This window comes from Pieris napi, chromosome 5 (assembly GCF_905475465.1).
Source record: "Pieris napi chromosome 5, ilPieNapi1.2, whole genome shotgun sequence".
Lineage (NCBI taxonomy): Eukaryota > Metazoa > Arthropoda > Insecta > Lepidoptera > Pieridae > Pieris > Pieris napi.
In genome coordinates, this window is record NC_062238.1 from 9312415 (window position 1) to 9326895 (window position 14481).

Sequence of the window (14481 nt, forward strand, 5' to 3'; positions counted from 1 at the left end):
GTCTGTAAAGAAGCATCCAAAATTATTTAAAACATATAAAGAAACTTGCTTGTATATACCGAGGGATCCAACACGGCTGCGGGTGCCTGCATGTTGCACCGCGCTATATTCCAAAAATTGTTACGCCATGGCTATAAGAATATTTAATCATCTTCCTAGAAGTTATAGATCACATCCATGTAATGTTTTCAAGGGGAAGATGATTAGGGTTTTAAAGTCCATAAGTTTAACAATTATAAATGACTTAAGTTCTTATTATGACATTTGCATGCCTATTTATATATGGCTGATTGTGCGGATTTTTCTTGTTGTTCGATAATCAGATATCTCTTAAAAACTTAGCATATATAAGTGTTGATATGATTGTCTAATTATCTCATAGGCTTTTAATGAAAATTTCAAAAGTAAATGCTCTCCTCGGTAAGCTGAAATAAAATCTCCATTTTATGAGTGCAGAGTATTCGTATAAACTTGGGCGATATGAGAGTCGCCGAGTCGGGCTTGATAATAATATTAAAGTTGACATAAGCACCGAATGTGGAACACCAGTTTCGATGGGAGTTTCCTGTAAAATCTAGCGTATTTTTCATATTTTTGCGGTGAACTCGTTTTTTAAATATTCAGCTGTAAGTTTTTCATGTTTAGCTTCTAATTAGGTAAAAAGCTGGAAAATGTGAGTTATTTATTTTGCATTTATATCGAAATACTTTTAATATGTTTAGGCTTAATAAAAGCTATTAAACGTAAAAATATCATGTTTGTTACTAGGGTTACATTGTTATTACCTACCTATTATAGCAGGAGATGCCTGACTTTCTTCCTATTTATAACAATGTCGAAATAGTGTTAATACGACTCCATCGCGCAGTGCTTAGAATGCATTCAAAGAATTCGTGGTACGCTATCAGTAAGATTTTGTCCATTGTTATTACTGATAGTAGTCTAGTATTTTTTGAAAATCGAACATCGTATTCCAAGATTTTAAAACCATTTATTTTTTTCGCCAAATCACAGACTAAAACCAAAATCATTAAGTAGAGATAAGTTCCATAGACAAAAGTGTCTAGTGAGATTTTCTATTCAGCCAGTCCCATGCGACGTGTGAACAAAGGAGGCATATTTTAAATTCACCGTGCATACGAAATAAGTAGCTGAGTGCGCAAGTGTGGTCATTCTACCGTAATTCAGCTCGTTTAATTGTTTTCCTATTCGCATTTCGTACCGTTCTGTCTCTTCGGAGCACGTTGATAATTAAATCAAGCCAATTTAGACAATTTGATTAAATTTTCTGTTCGACTACACAAAGGTCGAGATGTGTCCTCTAATTTAATGAAGATGTTCTTAATTTTAGACAATTATACTTATATTATTAAAAGATAATTATAATAAATTAATTACATAAAATGCCGCTTTCATTTATACTTTTTAAGAATTATAGTATTGATTGCAGTGACCGAACATTACGTACTTTTACATATTCGTGGAACCCGTTCTCTCTCATGTTATAGTAATTACTACTACGATGAAGTATAAAGGCTTTTCATAATAGTCGACTTCAACACTTGGCCCTTATTCTAGAACGTATCACACTCACACTTTGAAATCAATTTTCCTTTAGTTTATATTATTTATGAATCGATATATTTTTTCTCTGTTCGTTATCTGTTTGTTATCAAATGAAATCTACTTTCAAAATATGTCAGTTAATTTTTTCTACAAAAAGTTATGGCTGATTTACACAGGGTCAGTAGACAAGTCAGTCGCAGCGCCAATGTCGGCGCCGCGACTGACTTTAACTGTTTACATGAAGTAAGTAGTAGTGGTGCGTTTCTCACGATGAGCACACGTTTGTGAAGTCAGTGGGAAAAATGAATTCGCGAAAACAACTGAAACGACGATTTAATTATTTGTTGAAAAATTTATTTATTTATTTACAATAGCATTTTTTATAAAGCGGTCCAGTTCTTGAAACCACTTGAATTTTGGGACATATACGTTCCCACTAGCGCCAGATCTGGTGGATTTTTGTATCTTGTCGAGTTCTAAATAATATGTAGCCCTTATGGCTTTAATTTTATTTTTTACTTCAGTAGAAGTGAGCCCTTCGATTTGCATTTGTTGAGCCATATTTTGCAACGCTGTTGACCGCATTTCTTTATTGCGGTAATTTAGGGATTTAATATCCCAAAGGCACTCGTTTTCGCCATATAATTGAACTAATTTTAAGGTTTCGTCTTCGCTAAGCTTAATTTTTATCGCCAGCGAAAAAAACGTGGTCACTCTACAACGCAGCGGCAGTGACTAACCACGCACTGACTTGTCTGTTTACACGGGGTTTATTTGGCTGGCGTGGGGGTGCGCGGGTGGCGGGGGGCGCCAACTGACTTTAAAATATTCGTGTCCGAATATTCAAGTCAGCGCTGACTTCAAGCCACTGTACTGACTTCAAATCAGTTTACACAGGGTTTTTTTCGGGTCAGCACTGACTTGCCTCGAATTTGTAGTCAGTTACTGACCCTGTGTAAATCAGCTCTTATACACATTGGCCAGTGCTCTAGGCGAGACATACTTTACTATGGTCTAATTGTGTCTTCTTTTATTAAAATAAGAAACGTATTCCAGAATATCAACGAAACTCAAATCTAGTTTCAAAAGTTGTCAATGCTTTTGACAGATATTGTTCTAGACTGTAACTTGAGATACGATCGGAATTCAGACCTTCATAATAAACAGATTTCGATACATACGAATAAATATTGTAATTCTATGTTTGTTTTCAATTCAATTGATTAAAGACTGGAAACTTTCTGTAAACTGTCGCTTTGAGCTAATTGTTTGAAACCGTACTTCAAACACTGAAACCGCAATTAATTAGTTTTCAATTTAACCGTCGTGCTTACAGACATTTTAAACGAATTAAATGATTTTCCTTCTGTTAGATTTTATTAAATTGCAGGTGGAAAATCGTATTATATAATCATATTAGATAGTAGTTGTGCGATTAAAAAGAGTCTATTGTCAGTTATTCTCTTCCGTTCTACGTTCTTGATTAACTGGCAGTTTATGTAAAATTAGAAGCATTTAATATATACTTTATTGACGTTAATAAGTGTACATTGTGTTACCTATATGAATAAATTTTGTATTTTTTTGACTTTTGAATAATGTAGTGGAATCTTAAACATTGATTTTACCAGTGATTAGTAAATCGATATATTCGATAGTAAAGCGTTTCTATTTTGTAACAAAAGACTCGATGATCGGAAAGTCTCGCTCGACACGAAACGGCTCGTTAAGGTCCACCTGGGACTACCTGCGATATGTACGCATTATCCGCAAACTGCAGCGGGAAATATTGAGGGTATATTCTGGTAAAGATTTACATTTGCGTATTTGTAAACATTGATATCTTTTTGAATCTATTATGAAATACATAGTTTGTTATTGTTTTTGAAAGGCAGTTGCCCATTTAAGTATCTTCGATTTACGTTCTTTTAAGAAAAGAGCGTATCAATTCATAAAAAGCTGGCAATGCACCTGCGAACCCACCGGCAGTCCATGGGTGGCGGTATTACTTAACTTCTGCGGCAGAGCTTCCTTCCCGTTAGCTCCAGTTGTATAAGAAAAGAAGCATAAAATAAATAATAATAGCCTTTATGTAGATACATTTACATCTAAACACATTTTCATTTTAATGATCTTCTAGTAAATCTGTGTGCCATATTTTGGCAAAAGCCTTCTCCACATTTTGCCAGGAATCTCTGCTGTGCCACTCTCTGCTATGTACTAAATGCTGTTTCTTTTATGTGGTCTATCCACCTACTGAGTTGTCTCCCCCTTTTTCGTTTGCTGTACCTTGGGCAACAGTGTAGTAGGTTTTGCTCCACTTTTCTGTTCCTCTTGCCATGTGCCCCACCCATTCCACTTTAGTTTATTTATTGTTATTGTATCATCTGTTACCTTAGTTAGTTAATGCTGTATTCTTTATTTTGTCTCTTCTTTTGAGCATAAAAGAAATAGGGCGGCCTAAATAAAAAGCATGATGATAGAAAAAAAATACACAGATTTCATTTCATAGTGGTGTGATCCAAGCCTGAACGTCTTAGCGTCTTTCAAGACGTCGACAATTGAGGTTGTTCCGATGAGAAACCTACCCGTTTACGTGCTGTAAAAGTATCGAGTTGGAAACCACCTGTCAGGTTTTTCGATGTCGGTTATAATAGTTATCAGTCACGTAGTATAATATGATAACGTACAGTCATTGGCAAGAAATAACTTTAAGATTGCGTTAGCGAAATATCACTTACCAGAATAGCACCGCTACCACAATGAGATGGACGCTTTTAGTGGAATTAAAAATCGTGGACATGTTTTTTTAGTCGTACAAATATGTACAGGAACCTGCAAATATGTTCCTACATATTTGTAGTCCTTATAACTTTTTCCCGTTCTCAGACCACAGGAGAATGCTCGCAGGACAGAAATTTAGCGCTAATAAAGAGGTAATCGAGATAATATATTTTAAGGCTAAAGATAAATCGCAATAAAAACGGAATTGAAAAATTGTATGACCGCTATAATCGTTGTATCGTTGACGAAAGCGAGAAGAACGATATATAGCAATATATAGTTGTTTTCGACAACGATACAACGATTATAGCGGTCATACAATTTTTATTTAGTATATTGAATAATCAAATCAAATTCTAAAAATAAAAAAAAGAATTTTCTATGTTAGCCTACGAACTTTTCAGCCCACCGATTATATGTAGTCCTAAAAATATGTAGGACTCAGAACAAACTTGTATTATCCCTTTATTATACTCCAAATATAGGGTTTAAAATATATTAAAAACTATATAATAATTGTAAAACACCATTTAATTTTTCATGCACATATGAAGTTTTATTAAAGAATTTATCTCCACAAACGATTGGAGAATTATTCGAGCAGTAGTATGATTCCCGGGCACTGCCTCACCCACTGCTTCGGTAAAAAAAGCTGTTTCGGAGGCAGCGCCCGCCTAAAAAAAAAAAAAAAAAAAAAAGTTTGTACTCTAACCCCACTAAACAAGACGTGCGGAGTCGAATGCACTCACTCCTAAACTGATAGCTCTAACCGTTCCAGAGATAGCTTTCCCAAAACCTTGCTAATTACTTACTAATCACCACCTTATCAGTTACTATTTCCTGCACGAAATCCCCACTCATTATCTAATTACTTAATGACTCAGTACGAATGCATCGTTATCTACTTTCCTACATTCACTAACCCGATCTATGGCTCTAAAAGAAAAATAGAATAATATAATATAATAAACTATATCTAACCTAACCTAACCTACGGGTCTAAGCAAACAACAATAAATATACCTACATTAACACCATTATCTATAATAAAATTAGATGTAAGGGTTACATATTTAAATAAAACATTTTTATTCCAGGTATTATTCTTTTATTTATATGTCCATTATATTTCTATACAAATTTACTAGCACCGTATCATTGTTCTCTGAGTCACACGTAAAATTTCTAAGGAAGTCTTCTAATCTCATCCCCCTGAACTTGTAATATATGTATACCAAACAGTACTCTCCGCACACCGCCGATAGGTAATCCTGAACCGTAACGTTATTGTATCTCCACATGCAACAATTCCTCCTTAAAAATCCTTCTATTGCTTCAATAGGTTTACGTCCAAACGAATCAAAGTATTCCCCAACTCTTTCGACGTTTATATGAATAGCCACCCAATGAGACCCCGGCTGTGAATCAGGGTCAAGATTGCATATGATAAGTGCTGGCACCTGAGCATACATCGGCAATCGATTTGAAGGATATACGTTGCTCTGGAGGCTGGGATGTATTCTACGAAGACTCATTTGCACTTCTAGTGTGTTCATAGTTTAATACGCGTTTACTCCCCTACTCTTTCACTCTCTTACTGACTACATTTATTACTATCAATTCATATTTGTACCAATGTATTTAAACACACATAATATGATCTCAACATAAGTAATGAGTCTCTTTGTAAAAAAAGTAATGAAGGTAAATAAAAACCATGTCATATTCGATTACATTATATTTTATTATTCTTAATATCATAATAATTACATAAGTGATTGCTTAACTACTATAATCCACACATACATTTCTGTTCTTATCTATTTCTATAATATTTGAAAACTCTGCGTAAACTACACAGTTAATTGTTTCAGTCAATGCGCTCTCGAATCTTACTTCCATTCTTACACTACCATGGCGTACAAGATTCCAATGCACATTAGAGTTAGCCGACAAGTCAGGTGTTAAATCAAAAGCTAGTAAACAGTATCCATTTGAATATTGTTCCCTCGATATTCCATTACCTTCGTTAAGAAAATGTATACCGGTGCCTGAGTACAGGGTGTGGTATGCGCTAGTAAATACATCGTTTGGAAATGATGGTTGTAACGATTTTGAAGGTATCTGTTGACCATCTATATATAGGCTAAATGAGCAAATACCAAAATTTTCAAAGTTGAAAGGATTTTTAACATAACTACCGTTGAATGCTGTATTATTCACAAAACCTATAATACATCTCTTAGGAACCTGTCCTAAAATATACTTCAAAAGTAATGAAGGTTAATAAAAACCTGATAAGGTTATTCGTTTATATTTTCATATTCGTAAATATATTTTATTGTTCTTAATATTATAATAATTATACGTATATGTTGTTGCTAAACTACTAGATACACACATTTCTGTTCTTATCTATTTCAAAAATATTTTAAAAATGCAATGACTATTAAGATTGCAAAGGGTATTTAGAGTGCCCTTTGTATTTATTATCCACATTTTACTGATAGGTATGGATACTTGTTCAAACATGCAGTCGAGTTGACTATCGTAACTAGATAATGATATCCATTACCAGTCTATATAACCCGATACTTGTAAAAAGATTTAGTATTGTGCTCTAAGTTCGACAAAAGTGAAGTGGTTGAAAGTTTGAAATAATAAACAACAATGGAGGTAAGTTATTTATATTTTATAAATTTGGTTTCAGTAAATTCTTTAATAATTCCTATTTATTTTTTGAAACGCATTTTGATTTGTTTATGTTATATTTCAGTCTTCATACAACCTGAAAGATGTGGAAAAATGTTTCAGACCATATAATTATTATAATTTATCTGATGATGAAGAAGAGGTTTTAAACATAACAGAAAGTAAAAATAAGAAGACCAATCGTTTAGATGACTTTTTTCTTCAAGAACCTGACCGGAAGAAGAAAAAAACTAAACTTTCTTCAAGTGTTGGTCGTGCAGGGAAGGAGGGAAGCATTTCATATATATCGACTGATAAAGATGATGGAATGGACGCTGACATACTTGTGAAAATGGAATTATATAGTTTAAAAAAGTTGAAAGAAATCCCAGTGGCACAACATTGGAAAAATGCAGATATTCGTGTTAAATATTATATGAAAAACGATTCCAACATTGATGTTCAGATAAAGGATATTGTATACAACATAACAAAGGGGATATCCGAGGAAGATAGTGTAAAACGTTACAGTTTTAAAAATTAGTTTCATTTAGTTTCTTCATGCTTCAGATTTTAATACCATAAGTTTATATAATTAAGTAATGTTTCAGTTTTCCACTAGTATAAATACTATGTTGCATTGTACAAAGTCAATCATTGTGCTTTTTGTTGAAGACCTTTGCGCATTAAGGTTAAAAGTGTGAGACAAAAAACAGTTGTGAAACGAATACACATATACAATGTCTCAAGAATGTGTTAGTGTTTTTTTTGATGAAATGGATCATGAATTTGAAAGCTTATCCATTAATACAATTGAACTTTTCAACGTTTGTGATGAAATAGAAAGAAATGATTTAAATCACCCATTTTATGATCAAAGAATGATGGCGCTATGTGATGAATTCGATGGGAAACTGTGAGTATATTTAATAATCATATTTTATATATATATTTAATTTTTTTTTTTATTTCTCTATTCGCATTTCTAACAGTTAAATATAATAAAATTTTATTCGATAGGGTTGATCAAATGGGTCGTGGAACCAAAAGGAAAGCAGCTGTTGATATTAACTCTGCTGACATCAAAAGAATAAAATCTGGATCGAACATGGATCTTTCACGGTCTTCACAAGAGCAATCAACATCGAATGAAGGTAATAATTTTAACATGAAATTTTGCTGTATTTGTAATAGAAATGTTTCCAAAAAATATTTCGCTAATCATCTAAGGAGCAATGCACATAAAAATAATGTAAATAAAAAACAACATTCAATAAAACCCAATGTTAAGATAATTGAGACTGCGTTCGGTAATAGAATAATAACCTATAGAGTAACTTCAGAAAATCAAAATGATTTACAGTTTGAGACACCAGAGTTATTTCTTGCATCTGTCAAAGATACAATATTTACAATAATAAATAAATCTATAGAAGATCATACAATTTTAAAAATAAATTTCATTTTATATGGTGACTTTGTTCAGGAGACAAAAAACATTAACAACACTTTTGATTTCCAATCAATGAATTTTATTGTTTGTATTGGTGATGATTTAAATATATTTTATACAACTCTCACGAAATCTCTAATAAACTATATAAATTCATTCGAGAGAAAGGATAGTGGGTGGAGTCTGAAAAAAATTTTACATTTGGATATGAATTTAAATCAATTTAACCCTTTAAGAGGAAAATCCTTTATTGAGTTACCACATGATATAAAAATAAAAAAAGCTGTGATAAATGTTAAAAACACTGATGACGCCTGTTTTAAGTGGGCACTGTTATCTGCTTTATTTCCAATTCATAAAAATTCGGATAGAGTATCATCATACACCAAATACAGTCATAAATTAAAGTTCGGTAATATTAAATTTCCAGTCAAATTAAAGGATATACACAAAATTGAAAGTCTTAATAATATAAGCATTAATGTTTTTGGGTTAGAATATAATGAACAAAGAAAAAAGCATTGTATTGTTGGGCCATTGTATTTTACAAAGAATAAAATGCAGACTCATATAAATTTACTATATTTAACACAGGGTAAAATCGGTCATTATTGTTATATAAAAAATATGTCACGATTAATAAGTAGTCAAGTTTCGAAATCCAAGGAAGCTATATATCTATGTGACTTTTGTTTACAATATTTTTCAACATCTGAACGTTTAAATAACCATCAAAAAAATGATTGCAGACATATTTGTACACAAATACCAAGCGTAGATAAAAATAAAAAAAATTGGTGGGGCGATATTGTATCTGAAAATAAATTACGTTTTGATAAATTTCAACGTAAATTGATGTTACCTTTTGTTATATATGCGGATTTTGAGGCTTTTTTAAGTCCCTTAGCATCATGTTCAAACGATCCTTCAAAATCACATACAATAAATGTACAAAAACATAATGTGTATAGTTTTGGATACTACATTAAATGCTCATACGATGATAAATTGTCTAAATATGTAACATATACTGGTGAAAACTGTGCTTTAAAATTTATGGAAACCCTGAAAGATAATTTGACAACAATTGTTAAAAAAATTGGTTTCCAAAAAGTTGCTAATAAAATATCACCAATTCAGCAAGATATAGTTAGCAAATCTATTCATTGTTATATTTGTGATAAAATTTTGTGTGGGAATTCAATGATTTACCACGATTGGTTTACTGGGGAATTTGTTGGGGTCATACATAAAGTTTGTTCAGAAAAATTTAGAGTACCTTACACTATACCAGTCTTCTTGCACAATTTAAGCCATTATGATGCACATTTTATCGTACATGCCTTAAACTTTGATGAAGGTCAGGTAGAAGTTCTCCCACAAAACAAAGAAAAATACATATCATTTTCAAAGGTTCTTAAAATCAATAACAGTAATGTAACTTTACGTTTTGTGGATTCCCTAAAATTTTTACCCAGTAGCTTAGATACTTTAGCAAAAAATTTAACAAAAAATAATTTTAATGAATTATCAAAATGCTTTCCCAATTCAGAAGACTTTAAACGGCTGACTAAAAAAGGTGTATTTCCATATGAATTTATTAAAGATTTTGATACATTAAACTACAATCAACTTCCAGATCTTCCACACTTTTACAGTAGTCTCACAGATTCCATTATTTCTAATGAAGCTTACAACCATGCCAAAGATGTTTGGAATCATTTCAATTGTAAAAATATGTTGGATTATTCAAATCTTTATTTAAAAACTGATGTTTTATTGTTAGCAGATATTTTTGAAAATTTTAGGCGTGTTTGCATTAAAACGTACGATTTAGACCCGGCTCATTACTATACAGCACCTGGATTAAGTTGGGATGCTATGTTAAAACATACTAAAACAGAGATTGAATTACTTTCTGATATAGATATGATTGCTTTTATTAAATCAGGAATTCGTGGTGGTGTTTCGCAATGTAGCACTCGCTATGCAAAAGCAAATAATGTTTACATGTCTGACTATAATGCGAAAGATAAAGAGTCATTCTTAATGTATTTCGATGCCAATAATCTATATGGTTGGGCAATGTCACAATATCTACCTACAGGTGGTTTTGAGTGGGTTAGTGCTGATACAGATTTTAATGTTAGTTGTTCATCAGATATAGGTTTTATCTTAGAAGTAGATCTGGAGTATCCGGTGGATTTACATGATAAACATTCAGATTTACCTCTTTGTCCAGAAAATATACCAGTTGGGGACGCTAAGGAAATTAGATTGATTCCAAACTTAAAAAATAAATCCAAATATATTATTCATTATCGAAATTTAATTCAATGTTTGAAAATGGGTTTAAAATTATTAAAAGTTTATAGAATATTAAAATTTAAGCAGAGTCCATGGTTAAAGAACTATATAGACCTTAATACACAATTAAGAACTCGAGCTAATTCTGATTTTGAGAAAGATTTCTATAAACTCATGAACAACGCAGTTTTTGGTAAGACTATGGAAAATATTGAGAAACGAGTTAACGTTAAACTGTTAACCCACTGGGAAAATAGGGGCAAAGTATTGGGGGCTGGGGATCTAATTGCTCAACCACATTTTCACAGTGTTTCAATATTTTCTGATAGTCTTGTTGCAATTCAATTAAACAAAATGAAATTAATTTATAATAAACCTATTTATCTCGGATTTTGTATATTAGATATATCTAAAACGCTGATGTATGATTTCCACTATAATTACATGAAAGAGAAATTTACTTCAAATCTGAAACTACTGTATACAGATACTGACAGTCTCATTTATCAAATATTTACTAGTAACTTTTATAATGATATAAAGCCAGACATTTGTACACATTTCGATACATCAGATTATAATCCAAACAATGTTTTTAATTTTCCTCAAGTAAATAAGAAAAAATTAGGTTATTTCAAAGATGAAAATTGTGGTAAAATCTTTACAGAATTTGTGGGTTTGCGATCAAAAATGTATGCATTACAGGTAGATGATAAAATTATTACTAAGGCGAAGGGTGTTAACAAATGTGTCACTAAAAAATTAACGTTGGATAATTATAAGTCATGTTTGTTTAATAAAAACGTACAGCATTGTAAAATGTATCGGTTTAGATCATTAAAACATACAATTTTTACACAGGAAATAAATAAGGTGTGTTTATCTTTTAATGACACAAAGCGGTACATTTTACCAAACAAAATCGATACGTTACCTATAGGTCATTACCAAATCAATAGTATGTAATTAAGTTAATCATTATTGTAAATATAACAAATTGTAAATTTTTATGTAAAATAAATTTGTTTTGTACATGTATAATGTATAAACGTGTACTGTACATTAATATTGTGATATAACACTTACATTTTTTGTATATTTCATATAAATAAATTGTTTTTAAAATATCAACTTAGTTTTATTCCTTTCCCTGAAGAAGACAGAAGTCAAAAAATAATGATTCATTTTATTCATCCCTTTGCTGCCATCGTAGCAGGACCTAGTGGGTGTGGAAAATCTAACTTTGTTGCAAATTTCATTAAGCATAAAAGTAGTATATGTAATGAGATTTTTTTAGAAATAACATGGTGTTATGATGAAATGCAGCCGCTATATAATATACCTGGAGTAAATTACCACCAAGGACTACCGGAATTGGATATGTTTGATGGTAAAAATCCACATTTGATTATAATAGATGACTTAATGAGGGAATCTGATGGTCGCGTTGTTGATATATTTACAAAAGGTAGTCACCATAGAAATTTGAGTGTTTTTTACATAACCCAAAACTTATTTCATCAAGGAAGAGGACAGCGCGACATTTCACTTAATTCAAGTTATATTATTTATTTTAAAAATCCCCGTGACAAAACTCAAATACGATTTCTAGCTAGACAAGTTTCACCGGAAGACACGAAGTTTATTGAAGATTCATATACCGATGCTACTAAAGAAGCTCATGGTTATTTAATGATTGATTTGAAACAAAACACTGATGATGCTCGCCGCATAAAATCTAAAATATTTGAATCTAGTAATTTTTGTACAATATATGTTCCTATGAAAAGGTATAAGTATCTTTGTAATCAGCCACTCTAAGTCAGTAATGAACCATGTATCAACGAATAACAACGCATAAGGAATTGTTATCAGCTTTACATAAATTAAAACCCAAACATCGTAGGATATTACTGAAGTCTTGTGATAATCAAGAAATTAACTGTATATGTGAATGTATTCACAATGTTTTACAAGGAAAAGTACCTTTAAAAGAGAATACAAAAACAAAATTAAAAAAAATTAAAAATCTCTTACGTAATCTGATCAGTAAAGGAAAAAGTTTTGAATACAGGAAAAATATATTAATACAAAAAGGAGGGTCCTTTCTTCCCATAATTTTGGGTACAATTCTAAGTACCCTTGTAAGTTGTTTTAATAAATCACAATGAACACAAAAAAAATGCTTCTTGTTGAGCAAGACTTTATTGATAAACTTAAACATCAGAATGAAAATAAAGCAACACCGCAAAGTAGATTGGATTTAGAAATGGAAAAAATTATATCAAGTAAATTGGATGATCGCGAAAAATGGGCGCTTTATCTACAAATTTTACAAAGATACTTACATTACTCCATGGAAGAACGTCAACCTCAAGAAATAACAATAACTGAAAAGGTAATAAATGATAATACTAATGAAAACCGGAACATCAATAATATAACTACTAGTGAAAATGAAAAAATGCTAAATGTTAAACAACTCCCAACGGGTGAAGACATCGCATATGGGTTACAACCAAAAGAAATATTAAAATTAATTCCTAAAACTTATATGAGGAGGGGTGAATTATTGATGGATACAATAGTAAATAAAACAGATCAATTGCAATGGAATAAAAATGGAACAGTTTTCATTAGTGGACAAGAGATACCAGGGAGTAATATTATAGATTTAGTGAATGACATCTTACGACCCTCGAAGAGATCTGATCCAATCGGTTGGGAAATATTCGCCAAGTTTTTAAATGATATAAATACACCGCTAACATACATTGGTAATCTGAAAAGAATCAAATATATATCTGACCTTAATAGTAAAGATAAAACATTGATTCAAGAATCACAAACTGAGGTTTCCTCAACTCCAACACAATCTAAACACATCAATAAATTAAGAAACAAAAGTGATTGGGAGAAATGGACCCCGTATTAGAGTTACATCGCATCTATTATGATATTTCACATCCAGCTGGTTACAGCAGTGTCAATAAGTTAACAAAGGCAATGAATGGAAAAATTTCAAAAAGTGACGTTTCAAAATGGTTGCAGTCTCAAGAAACATATACATTACATAAACCGGTTATAAAAAAATTCCCACGTAATAAATATATTTTATCAAATATTAATGAATTGTGGCAAGCTGATTTAAGTGATTTAAGAACTTACATAGAATATAATGATGGATATAAATATATTTTGTGTGTTATTGACGCCTTTAGTAAGTATGCTTATGTTAGAGCAATGAAAAAGAAGGATTCATGCACAATAAAAACGTGTTTTACTAGCATCTTTGATGAAGCTAAAACTGTTCCTAGACATATTCAATCAGATAAGGGCACGGAATTTGTATCTAAGGATGTCCAAACTTATTTAAAACGTAAAAATATAAATTATTACACTACAAATAATCCAGATATAAAGGCAAGTATAGTAGAACGATTTCAGAGAACATTGAAAATGAAAATGTGGCGTTATTTTACACATAAAAATACTTATCGCTATATAGATATTTTACAAGATTTGGTTAGTTCTTATAATCACAGTGTGCACTCTAGTATCAAGATGAGACCATGTGATGTTAAAATGGAAAACATTATGGAAGTTTGGCGGAATTTATATTATGATGAAAAGACTTATATTTCAAGTTTAAACAAAGTACCTAAGTTTAACGTTGGTGA

At 31.4% G+C, this 14481-nt stretch overlaps 2 protein-coding genes across 4 annotated transcripts in view; both read left to right on the plus strand.

The window, feature by feature from the left end:
* The window catches only part of LOC125049997 (brain-specific angiogenesis inhibitor 1-associated protein 2), a 189838-nt gene that overhangs the window by 70416 nt on the left and 104941 nt on the right, over positions 1–14481 (plus strand). The window lies entirely within an intron of this gene.
* On the plus strand, positions 7621–11928 carry LOC125049996. Its single transcript, XM_047649580.1, has 2 exons — positions 7621–7957; positions 8062–11928. The coding sequence occupies exons 1-2, from the start codon at positions 7782–7784 to the stop codon at positions 11765–11767; spliced, it is 3882 nt and encodes a 1293-aa protein (XP_047505536.1). The 5' UTR covers positions 7621–7781; the 3' UTR covers positions 11768–11928.